Source organism: Biomphalaria glabrata, chromosome 18 (assembly GCF_947242115.1).
Source record: "Biomphalaria glabrata chromosome 18, xgBioGlab47.1, whole genome shotgun sequence".
Taxonomy (NCBI): domain Eukaryota; kingdom Metazoa; phylum Mollusca; class Gastropoda; family Planorbidae; genus Biomphalaria; species Biomphalaria glabrata.
The window spans coordinates 18,864,537-18,876,947 of record NC_074728.1 but is presented as its reverse complement, the minus strand read 5'-3'; the positions used below and the strand labels follow the sequence as shown (position 1 = coordinate 18,876,947).

Sequence of the window (12,411 nt, the reverse complement as noted above, 5' to 3'; positions counted from 1 at the left end):
TGGTCTTGAGAAAACCAGATTGAAGGCAAGAGAGAGTGTGTTTTGGCCAGGATTGTCCAAAGATATTTTTTCGACAATAATGAAATGCTCAACATGTGCAATGTTCAAAAGAAATAATGTGAAGGAAAAATTGCTACCTCATGCTGTACCAGACAGACCATGGAAAAAGGTTGCGACAGATTTGTTTGAATGGCGGAACAATGACTACTTGCTAGTTGTGGACTATTTCTCCAAATACCCTGAAATAAAACGACTGGAGAGCAAAACAGCAGAATGTGTTACTAAGGCACTGAAAGGTATTTTTGCTAGACATAGCATACCAGAAGAAATAGTGAGCGACAATATGCAATTCAACAGCTATCAATATACAGAGTTTGCTTCTGAGTGGGGTTTTAAGATGACAACGTCAAGCCACAGGTACCCTCATTGAAATGGTCAAAGTGAGGTGTACGTTGGTATCGTATAGCAGATATTCAACAAAGCATACAAAAGTGGGAAAGATCCATTTCTCGCTATGCTCGAGTATAGAAATACTCCGATAAGCGGACTGCCGTATTCACCATCACAACTGCTGATGAGTAGAAGACTCAGGGACATCATTCCAACTGATCCCAAACTATTGAAACCATCAGTAGCTGAAAATGCAGAAACATTAGTAAAAGAACGACAGATGAGAAGCAAAGTGATTTACGATGCAAAAGCAAGGCTACCTAAAAATTACCATGTCGGAGAGAAAGTGAGAGTTCGTCTAGGACAAACATGGCAGAAAGCAGTTGTTAAAAAACATTCGTCACCCAGATCTTACATCTTAAAGACAAATGATGGGAAAACCTACGTAAGAAATCAACGTTTTTTAAATAAGAGCTTCGATGAAGACATCTCTGGGAACTATGATACCGATGAAGACAATGAACAGCAAACTGTTGCAACAAACAGACAGTTATAGACCAACGTCTAGAGAACTTTGTGCCAGTCAAGACAACCCGAAGTGGTGGAGTTGTTAAAGTTCCTAGTAGATATCAGTCTTAAGAACTTTAAAAGAAGGATGTGAATAGTTGTGAATGCTTTATGAGAAAGTAGGATGTGACGTAACATAAACAAAGATTGTCTTCTATGTCTACTTGTATGAACACAAAGTCTGTTATTATTATTGTTATTATTAATTAATGTCTACAGTATTTTATTTATATCTGTCACAATATAACAAATAATTGCACACGCTATTTTTCCCACACCCATTCTCGGATCAAGTTGAAACTTTAACAAATTATTTATTTTACCTAACAAAACATGAATCAATTAAAAAATTAACAAATTAGTAAATTTCTTTATTGGCCATTAATTTCTTTTATTTCGAAAAAAGGGAAATAACTTCTAAATTCTTGAGTGATAAAGATGTAAATGTGAGGTTCTACTCCTTAGATAAGCTTTGTTTTTTTTTTTCAAAAGGATTTTTTATATTTTGTTTATGTTCTGGGACAAGTTTCTCAATCTAACCATTTGATAAAGTATGCAGATTTGAAAGACAAAAGCATCAGTAAAGTGGCCGCCAGTCGCTATTGTAAGATGGCTCCGCCAAAAACAGATTTTTTTCTCCCGAATTCTATCTCATCTCATCTGTCCCTTTTCTTTTGTGGTAAGGGTGCTGTCATACTTTGTGTAACCATATCCCTCCACTTTCCCGGTCAGCAGCAGGATGTCAAGAGAGAGGCTGGTCCATTCTTTTACATTCTCCAGCCAGCTTTTCTTTGGACGACCCAATTTTTGTGGCTTAAATCATTCCGGGAATTCCAGAATTACCTATCTCCCTCAAAACCACGAGGGGGAAAGCCCGATGTCTCGGTTGCGTAAATCTAGGTCATTCAAAGTGGTCAGCAACGAAATAGTGAATTTCACAAAGACTACATGTTACTGTTCTAATTCTCCATGAAGTCTAAACTGAGGACTCAGGACAATGGAATATTCCATGTAGGCCTATGGTATAAAATCTAGAGTATTGTTATGACGTTCTCCCGTAAGTATAGACTTCATAGTTTTTTTTTTAGTGCGATTCTTTTATTATTTTTATTTCTGGTCTAGATCTAGATTTAGGTCTTGTCGAACTTCCATATATCTAAAAACTTCCGCCTAGTTAGTTAGTAGTTTATGATTTGCTAAAGCACTTTTACTAGATATATTATATATAATCATCTTCTTTTTTGAAGTAACGTCTGTATTATATAAGATAAGATAAGAATTACATAATGGCATGTTATGCCTTTGTCTTGAGAGAAAAAAAGCTAAACAATTTATCATTTATGATTGACGTGATAGACATTCTAATTAGTTATTACAAATTACTTTTTTATTTTTAAAGAGATTATTTAGCCGCTATTACCATTACCTACCGGCTACGCCCTTTGATTTGTTCCCAGGCTAAATATTGTTATTAGGCTATGCCCTCTCCTTTTTTTACTTGTAATAATAATTATAAAAAGGCCCACACGTAAACGCTCCCCCATTCAGTGACGCTCTAAAAATCCCGATATTAAAAATTCAAGTCTTCACCGAGATTTGAACCCAGGATCCCATGTTCCGAAGCCAAGCGCTTAACCACTCAGCCACCGCGCCCCGACCTGCCATAAGGTAAAACATAAAGCAAAAAGGTTTTCATACGTAAAGCCTCTTTTTATAACCTCCCCCACCAGGGTGAAATATCTGCGAAACAAAACACTAGCATAGAGTCTGAAAATCATTCAGAGACATTGTTTTCAAATACTTTGAACAGTCACTTCTACAAAATTATGTGCCTAGAAGTTGAACTTGAAACTGGAGGCATTAGTTTACCAGACATGGGGGTGTGCTTATCCAATGGAGCTGCGGAGAGATGTGCTAGATAGCTACGCATCCCCATGAAGTTAGCCTTTTGATTAGTTGTATTATGATATTACTGATTTTTGGTAAATGTAATGTTGCATTTTTGTATGTAATTGAAAGGTTATCGTGTTTGTGTTTTTGTTTTATTCTTCAGAAGAAAAGAGAATGTCGAGTGTACAAGTGAAGATCGAGCTTTACCAAGGGGATATAACTGACTTGAATGTAAGTCTATAGCTAATTTAATCTATTATTGTAATAGGTTTGTCTTGCAGGTTGTGTGTGGCTGAATGACATTGACAGATAACTTAGGAGGTGTTAGAGTTTCTTGTACGGGTGTATTTATTGCAGAGTCCGTCAACTTTGGTGCGTCGCTATGCTATATAAGTGGCTAACAGATTTCTCCTCACATATCCGCCAACTTACTTGCACACCTGCATATCTATCTACGTACTTAGCTACCTGTCTGTTTGTACGCCTGCCTGCCGGAACACGACGTTTTAGCGACGCCGTTTTGGCGCAGTGGTCGTTTTAGCGACGCCGTTTTGTCGTTGTGTTAGTTTTGGTGACGCCGTTTTGTCGCAGCGGTCGTTTTGGCACAATGGTCGTTTTGGTGACGCCGTTTTGGCGCAGTGGTCGTTTTGGTGACGCCGTTTTGGCGCAGTGGTCGTTTTGAGGCTGAATGTTTTAGATATATTATAAATGTTCATTTTATTTTGCCTTTAAAAGAATGATACATATCTAATGTTTTGCATCTATTATCTATCTATATTATCTATCTATATGGCAGTCTACATCTATTATCTATCTACATGTCAGTCTGTAATCCATCTCTTTATAAAAATTCTAGGCACACGCGTTGGTCAGTTCAGTTCATCGTAGTAAGACTTTGTCCAGAGGACCACTTTCAAGACACATCAGCCGAAAGGCTGGTCCATCATTGCAGAATCAGTTAAACGAGGTAAGTAGTACAGGTGAACTAGTAATCCGTTTCCATTGGACTGTCCTCTCACATCTCCAGGGTCAAAATGCATGACGTAGGACGTAATCATCTTCTTTTTGGAAGTAACGTCTCTATTTTATAAGATAAGAAGCTCTCCACTCATTTTCTAAACAAATCACAAAAGTAAACACTTCTTCTTCACGTTTGGTTTTAAAAGTGTTATTCGATAGGGCATTTAAAAACACTTGATTACAGTGTAGCACTTTAAGTTTTAGCTCTAGGCCTACTTTAGTATAGGATAGTACAGTGGCGTCACTAAGGTCGGTGTCACCCGGTGCGGCTAGCTCAGGGTGTCACACCCCCCGCCATCAACTTTATCCAAAAGAAACTATCGTTAATTCTTGTTGTTGAACCAATACAGTCAGAGCTGATGTCCTACTTTTTTGTTGAACCAATACAGTCAGAGCTGATGTCCTACTTTTTTGTTGAACCAATACAGTCAGAGCTGATGTCCTACTTTTTTGTTGAACCAATACAGTCAGAGCTGATGTCCTACTTTTTTGCACAAATGTAAAATGAGTGGCAATACTATTTTTAAATCCCATTGTCTATGATATTTTTAATATAGTTTCTCATATTTTACAATATAATTTTTTTAACATCACCTAAATATGTTTACTTTGTTAGTCTTACAGACAGGAAACGGTATAACATTCGCTGTGTTATTCAAACTTTGATAACCACCTAAAGGAGAATATGAACTTTGCCGTTATTTTATATATCTATTTGTCTCGGGGAGCGTTTAAAGATCCTCTAGCGATGTCCGGGCGCCAAGCATTTTTCAGCATTTCTGGGCTTCAGAAACTCACTCTCCGTAGCGTATACGATTTCGAGTTGTAAGAAGATTGCACGTCAAATAAAATTAAATTAAGAATAGATGGGCCGTATCTGAAGCGTGAGAGACATTAGAGGCAAACGAGCAGAGTTTCTCAAACTTTTACCGTTGGCGCCCTCCACCCACATTTTTTCACAAATACTGTTTTTTATATAATTTTAAAGTGTTTTGTATAACCGAAAGAGAGGCATCAGCACTGTCAGGTTCCCTATCCATCCAGCAAGGTGGTCTGTTGAAGCTCCTCCAAGTGTTTTCCTTCGTTCTCAGCTTGTGTCGTCTTCAGGGGAGGTATCCCTAAAAATCTTATTTTTGTTATTTCTAAAGCTAGGCCTTTGAAATTTGTTATGGTAACATATAATGATATTCTAAAATAAATAATGCTAAAAAAACGTTTTTTGAATGATGGTTGCCATGGTAACGGCAGGCATATTGTTTGTTATGTACAAATTAAAACTCTGAATTTTGCAAAAACTATTGATCAGAAATACATGAAATTGAATTAAAAAAGAAGAAAAAAGGATCCTCTAAATTGGTACAACGTTAGAATTAAAGATTTAAGTATGTTAAATTTTTAACAAATTTTTGAATTTTTAGTATTTTTTAGACCTAAAAAACAGGATAAATATTAATTAAAAATACTTTAAAAAAAAAGTAAATAAAATATTGAAAAACAATCATTGTACGAGTTAAGTTAATGATGTCCTTAAGAATTGTTTCAAATTTCATCAAAATCTATCAAGTAGTTTAGGAGAAATTCCTAGTAAGGCACAATGACATGTGCAAAAACTAACATTTTGAGAAAAATGAGTTTAAAGTATACATTTTATTAAGATTTTGTCTCATAGCCCTTACAAAAACATTAAAAAAACATGTTTTAGACACAGATTTAAGCAATAAAAATGATTGTAATGTAAAGAAAAATGATTGATCTACTTAATTATGTTATTAGTTAAAAATCGATATCCTAGACCTAAAACTGAATTTTCTCTAGGGATACCTCCCCTTCAACGCACATTTCTTCCCGTAGTAAGAAGAGCTCATGTCAGTCTTAAAATATAACAGGGTGGGACGTTCCGACAATGAGCGCAATATTTATACTAGTTTTTAAAAAGTAGCTCAAATTAAGTCTAATAAAGAAGGAGGTAGCATTGGCCAATACTATTATACGAGGGATGTTCGAGCTACTTATAGCGCACGTATGTCTTAACATCATCTTCGTGTTCAGTCAGAAGCCTTGCCGCGAGCTTGTCGTTTTTGTCACAAAAAGGCGTCAACATAGCGACGTTAAACACATGAGAGAATTTGGACCATTCTGACCATTCAAAAAGTATCACGTCAACAGAGACGTTTTTTAATCGCTTTTTTTGGAGATGCCTCACACAAAATTGGTATACATTTGAACAGATCCTTATTAGTAGTCTTTATCTTACAATATTTTAACATTTTAAACTTTTATAATGCCATTTCACTGGGTTATTATTCAACATTTGAACAGGCAACTTTTAAATTTTACCAGTGAAAAATAATTTGAATTGCCTCACCCCTCCCCATTGCTTAGGACGTCGCGCCCTCCCCCATGTGGTGAACCCCTCCACAGTTTGAGGAAAGCTGCAGTGGTTTATGCGAGTTTCTAATGGGCTTGTTGTCCTAGGATCATCCTCATCTTTAGAAGGCGTCTTGTAGCGGGCCTGTTCTGTTCTAACAAAAAAACGTCAATAGTAGGATAGTACGTTGGTCGGGTGAAAACGGGCTAGACTCTAAAATCATATTGAAGAGGCAATAAAACGTTTTGTTTAAAAAAGCCTTTTGAATCGATCTTGCTGCTAAAGTAGAAAAGTTCTAATTGAACAATGAAGTGATGTGCAATAATTAATAATTTAATTATTCTTAAATTTTTTTAACAAAGTCACGTTTGCCTAATTGATACTAAAATATAAAATAACTATGCAAATGCAACAAATTTTCGTTCTTAAAAAAAGGTTGCCTTTGCATCCCCCTTGTTATCAAGTAACTTTTTTGACATTTGTACCAAAGAAAATAAAATATGTACAATAGGGCCTAAAATAAAATATATTGATTTAGATTAGTACAGTAGATATGCCTAGACATATTTAGGTATATATCTATAGTTTTTTTTTATTTTCTAGTTTTTGCTAATATTCCTTTTTTTTTCCATTCGGTTGTGACCCCCACCCCCTAATGGGTGTCACCCGGTGTGGACCGCATCCCCCGCACCCCCCCCCCTAGTGACGCCACTGGTATAGTATACTAAAGTTAAAATTTAATTTGGCTTCCATGAAATTGTTTAGTTTATTGCGAAAATGTCCCAAAAGAAACAATATTTCTTTTTATATTTAATTTTTATTTTTTTGACACTAGAAGATTCGTGGCGAGCTCCAGTTTAAGCAGATCGTCACATGTAATCCAGGGGCACTAAAGAACTTTAACTCTGTCATGTTTATGTGTCTGTACCACTGGAGAGATGGCAATGAAGTGGTATGGGAATTTCTTTTTTTTTTTGAACTTGTAGTTTCAAAATATTATATAGAATCTATAGATAGATTTATAAACAATTTGTGCTGTGTAAAAAGAGCGTGCGTTCTCCTATAATTCGATACCAAATATAACATTTTCTGATAACAAACGAAAAATTTATTGAAGTTTAAACTGAATAGCATAGTGAAATACTAATGAGCAAAATGAATAATACTATTGGAACGAGGAAAATAATTACGGTGAGAAAGAGTTAATCTAGTCTCATATGTAAACGCCAGATGTTCAGTTGCATGACTTAGCACTGTTAGTAATGCAATATTGTGTTATTTGTCTGTATATAATAAATATGGCATAGTAGGCTACAACTTTTGGGGCGAGGCCTAAACATAGTCTTCATAGTAAACTAACTAGCGAAAGCAGAATATATTAAAAAAAAATTTGGAAATTTACAACTCTGTCTCTCTGTCTGGTCAAAAGTTTGTACCATAGATCTCTATATATAGATTATACATAGGTCTGTGCTTTGTACACGTGAACTGTTGTTAACAAATATGTGTTACTTTATCAACTTTTTTTTTTTCACAAGGATTTGAAGCATGCTATTGGAGATTGTCTACAGATTGCCTCAAACAAGAATTACAGGACTATTGCCTTTCCTGCTTTAGGAATGGGTGGAAATCAATACCCTCCTTTCGAAGTGGCCATGGCATTATTAGAAGCAATCATTACCTTTGTGTATGATAACCCTGGCACTTTGCTACATACAGTCTACATCGCTTTGAATGATCCAGACCAAGACTCCATCAGGGTCCGTGTTTATTTTAATTTACATTTTTCAAATATATTTTTAGCAATCATTATATCGTGAATACTATTGAAAGTATATAAGGTCCCATTTTCCATTTCTAGTCTCTAAAACATTTTTTTTACAAGAAATTAAATGAATAGACTCTCTGTTAACAAACTTAAGATTCGCAGATGATGCTCATGAGGAAAGGGAGGAATAAGAGGAAGGGAGAGGAGAGGCCATGGACAGAAAAGGAAGAGAGAGAGAGAAAGAGGAGGGAGAAGAGTTGAGTTTTTTTTTTCGGCACATCGGCACACTTTAGGCCATGTCGTGCCTGTAATCCCTAGAAGGTTACTCTCCCTTCATACCACAAGAGCTAAATTTTACTTAGTTAAGTTATTAAAAACAAAAGTCTTTTCACAGTTAAAATAGTAAAGGTTTTTTTGCCAGCGCTGTTCTCTTGTCCTCTGCAATTTGTGATATCTGTAATGTAGACCCTTGAGGTTTTAAAGTATTTTGTATGAAATGCGTACAGAAAAAAAAAATATGTGTCTGTGCCTTGGGAGAGGGGACGAACAGGATTGTGGTGGGCAAAAGATAACTTTACTTTGCTTCCTTTTTTTCAACAGACGTTTGTTCAGTGTGTCATGGCATTTTGTAGAGGAGTCGAGGCCCAGCTGGACTTGCAACGAACAGAGCCTGGTGACGAAGGTTCTTGGCTGACCATTAGTGGTCAACATTTAACTGAGCTGATACGCTCCAAGCCAGCCAAAGGTAAACAATAACTTTTGTTGTTTCCTGATTGATGGCCAGCTGTAGATGTTCATCTCCTTTTCTTTTACAAAATTTAAATCAACTCACTGTCTGTCTGTATGTGTGTGTATATATAATTAATCTTTTTTACATACCGACCCTTCATTCTTTTGGAAGACGTTTATTGTACCCTAGAATAGGCTCTACATGGAGTATTTTAGACTTCCCACCCTTGCCAGCAATGGGCTCTGGGAGAGCGCTGCGAGATTCCTCATCAGGGTTCGGGGCGGAGCCCCGCCTCCAAGCACTATTTCCAGTATTGAAAGCCAACAAATTGTATATTTTGAGGTATCTTCAGTGCATTATCCTGCTATTAAAAAGTTTTATTTCAAAAATTTAATCTGCTATTCTTACTTGCTTAGATCCTCTCACGCCGTTCGGCGCATTGGGGGGCAAGCTGCTTCCACAAAAATTTGTCTCTGGCAATGTCTGAAGCCTCTTCCCACCTTCACCTCCATAAAAGTGTGGGTCCAAGTTGTACTAGGATGTCCCTGTTTGCACTTGTTGTAAAATGTTTTACATGTTTCGGATGTTCCTTCAGAGTTGAAGATAGTTTACTTCCTAGTCCAAACCTCCCGCAGGACGACGGGGGATGGATTTGAACCCTCGACCATCGATAAATCCGAACGACAGTCCAGCGCGCAAACCTCACGACCAGGCAGCCATCTTTCCTCGTATTGGCCTCCATGTCATCGCAACTCTTAATATGTGTAATTCATTTTGTCAGAGAACATACCCCATGCGACTCTCTGTCACAACCTTACTAAAGGGTCGACTCCCAGTTTGGCATAGGATTGCCTTGATTGAGACCCGATCTCTATAACTGGCTCCTAAAATCCGTCTTAGCCATCTTTATTGAGCCACATTTAGTCTCCCACACCTATTCTTGAATGAGGTTGAAACTGCAAAATTATTCATTGGCGTAGACATTACAGAAATAAAAAAAAACAAGTAATAAGTTAATAAATTACCGGTTATTGATTATTTTCTTTGATACCAACAAGGGAAACTAATCCAGTATTCACAATTATGGTTAAATATGTCCGGTTTTGTCTATCTATCTATCTATCACTCTATCACTCTATCACTTTATCACTCTATCACTCTATCTATCTATCTATCTATCTATCTATCTATCTATCTATCTATCTATCTATCTATCTATCTATCTATCTATCTATCTATCTATCTATCTATCTATCTATCTATCTATCTATCTATCTATCTATCTATCTATCTATCTATCTATCATTAGCCATATGTAAGTGGATTTCTTTTTTTTATTTATCTTTAACGTCTATTAACACGATGTCTTTTTTTTTTACCCAAATCCTTCCAGTCTCTAACAGTCTTTCTTCCAAGGCCCTGAGTGTTATCAACTGTCTTGGAGACGCCACTGTACTGTACAGTAACGATGCAATGACCGTGACGGCCCAGAAAACTATAAGTCTCTCTGAATTGAGTTTCCGCGGCGAAGTAAAAATTTATGTTCCGGCGGCCTTAAAAAAAGGCTGGAACATTGTAAAGCAAAAAATTAAGGAGAAATTGTCATAAAAGTTTTATTGTAATTTTGAAATTAATTTTTTATTACTGTTTTTTAAATAGATTTTTTAATCATTGGGATAAGTCTGCTTTTGTAAGGTTACCATAGGTCCGGCAAAAAGAGGACATGTCCGGAAAGCTTAGGCATTAATTATTACATTGTCCTTCTTTCACTCTGTTCTTTACTGCAATAGCATATTTTTACATCAGTCGAATTCATTTATTCACATTATTTAGATTAAATATACCGTTCTTTTTTTCGGAACCTCTCCGCATGGATCACTCATTTTTTTTTTTTTACAAAGGGAGTACTCATTATTTACTTTCATTTCCTGCCAGAGAAACAAATTTTATCTCCGGATCCTTTATATAAATATTTGTGACCAACTATTTCCCAGAGGAGAATGGATTCCTTCCCTTGTCATTCAATATTACGCATACTATATTTATACCGAGGAAAAAAAAAAGAGGATTTTAATCGTATTTAGACAACTTTGAATATTCTGTTTATGTTAAAATTTTAAATCTTAATGACCTTAAAGCATTTGTTTTATTTTTAGTATTCCACAAATCCTCCACATCAGGGGCAGACTGCCTAGATGGGCGTTTGGGCAGATGTTCTGTAGGCTGGTACTCAAATGGACCGGTAGGGCAACCTAAAGGGCCTCATGAATGCCACTATAGAAAGTTAGAAACTATTCAATTATTAAAGGTTTTATAATATTCTGTTGTAAGAGGGGCCCACTGAGCGTCGTGTTTTAAGAATAATTCTTTTACAGACTCTACAGTGTAATGCTAATTTAATCTATCACATTTTCTGAAATAATGTAATAGCCTACACCCGTTGACAGTGCTTCTATTAGGCTTTATCTTTTAAGGGCCTACACACTTAGCAATTAAAAAGCAGCATAAGGCCTATATTTCTTATAAAGATATAGATTTCATTGTATGCATGCGTAAAGTTATCGATACATTATCAAACTTACAAAATGATTTTTAGGACAGGTAGAATTAGGATTGTATGCCCATTATATGATAAAGAAGTTATTGTCCGAAAGGTATACAAATGCCCGGGCCGATTTTGACACCCAGTTCGACCCTGCCTCCACATGTCACAGTGCACCAATGGGTGCCACTTAGATATCTGGAACTATTTTTTTCTTTATTTCTGGAAATATCGAATAATTTAAACAAATTTTAACAACGTGTTTCATTAACTTAAATGTAGAGATTTTGTACAAACATTTTGTGACTGAACTGTTACACTGTTTTAAAATTCAAACTCGTCATCTTCCTCTAGTCAGATTTTTGCTGCTGAGCTGTGAGCTCTTTTTCAGACTGTGCCAAGGAAAAATAGTGTGCTGTTTTCTTCAGTTGTTCAGCACTGCCGTACAGGGTGTTGCTTATGCTGGGCTGAAATGGTAGTAGGGTCTGCCTAAATTGAATTGGAAGGGGTATAAAAAGAGGATGTGGCTTACGGACTCTTAAGGGTGGGCGCAGTGTCTACAAAGGGGAAGTTGTGTGGGATTTATTTTGCTAGGATGGTAATTTAACAGAGGTGTGTGTCCTGTACTTAGTTGGAAGATTGTAGATTGCTCTTTGCGGGGGAGGAAGTTAATGCTGTCCAGATTGTTTGGCATGGTCATTTCCTTGTACATAGCTCTGCCTGTGTTGTTTCCTTAAAAGTCCACCCATTTTTACCTGGGTTGTTTCAAGCTCTTTATTCACACATACAGCTTTCCTCTCTTTCGAGGAATTAAGATTTTACTTTGAAATCTTCAAAGAGAAAAATATGTTATTTTATTAAAAAATGTATATTTTGTTTACTTTATTCGTTGATGTGGATTGTAGAAAAATTCTTGTCATGATAAGAATTTGAGATGTAAAGGTATGCATTTTATCCTGTTCACGTGTTTTTAAATAACAATATATGTATTCACATTGCCTAGAGTGCTGTCATTTATATACAATATCCATCTACAAAGATTTTATAATACTTTAATTTTTTTGTTTAAATATATGTTTTAATTCCATTCAATTACTTCAAATGGAATGGAATAGAATTAATGAAAGTTGGTTTTA

The 12,411-nt window shown here is 36.0% G+C and overlaps 1 protein-coding gene across 3 annotated transcripts; it reads left to right on the top strand.

The window, feature by feature from the left end:
* Positions 1–1,830: 1,830 nt before the first annotated feature.
* LOC106062217 (protein mono-ADP-ribosyltransferase PARP14-like) lies at positions 1,831–12,272 on the top strand. Of its 3 annotated transcripts, none has more exons than XM_056017006.1 (7): positions 1,831–2,014; positions 3,014–3,078; positions 3,704–3,814; positions 7,071–7,187; positions 7,774–7,995; positions 8,604–8,748; positions 10,127–12,272. In XM_056017006.1, exons 1-7 carry the CDS (start codon positions 2,002–2,004, stop codon positions 10,339–10,341), a joined length of 888 nt encoding a protein of 295 aa, XP_055872981.1. In that variant the 5' UTR covers positions 1,831–2,001; the 3' UTR covers positions 10,342–12,272. The 3 variants fall into 3 exon arrangements, with proteins under 3 accessions (XP_055872981.1, XP_055872980.1, XP_055872979.1); XM_056017005.1 differs by having other exon boundaries at positions 3,011–3,078; positions 7,074–7,187; XM_056017004.1 differs by having other exon boundaries at positions 1,832–2,014; positions 3,011–3,078.
* Positions 12,273–12,411: the final 139 nt, after the last annotated feature.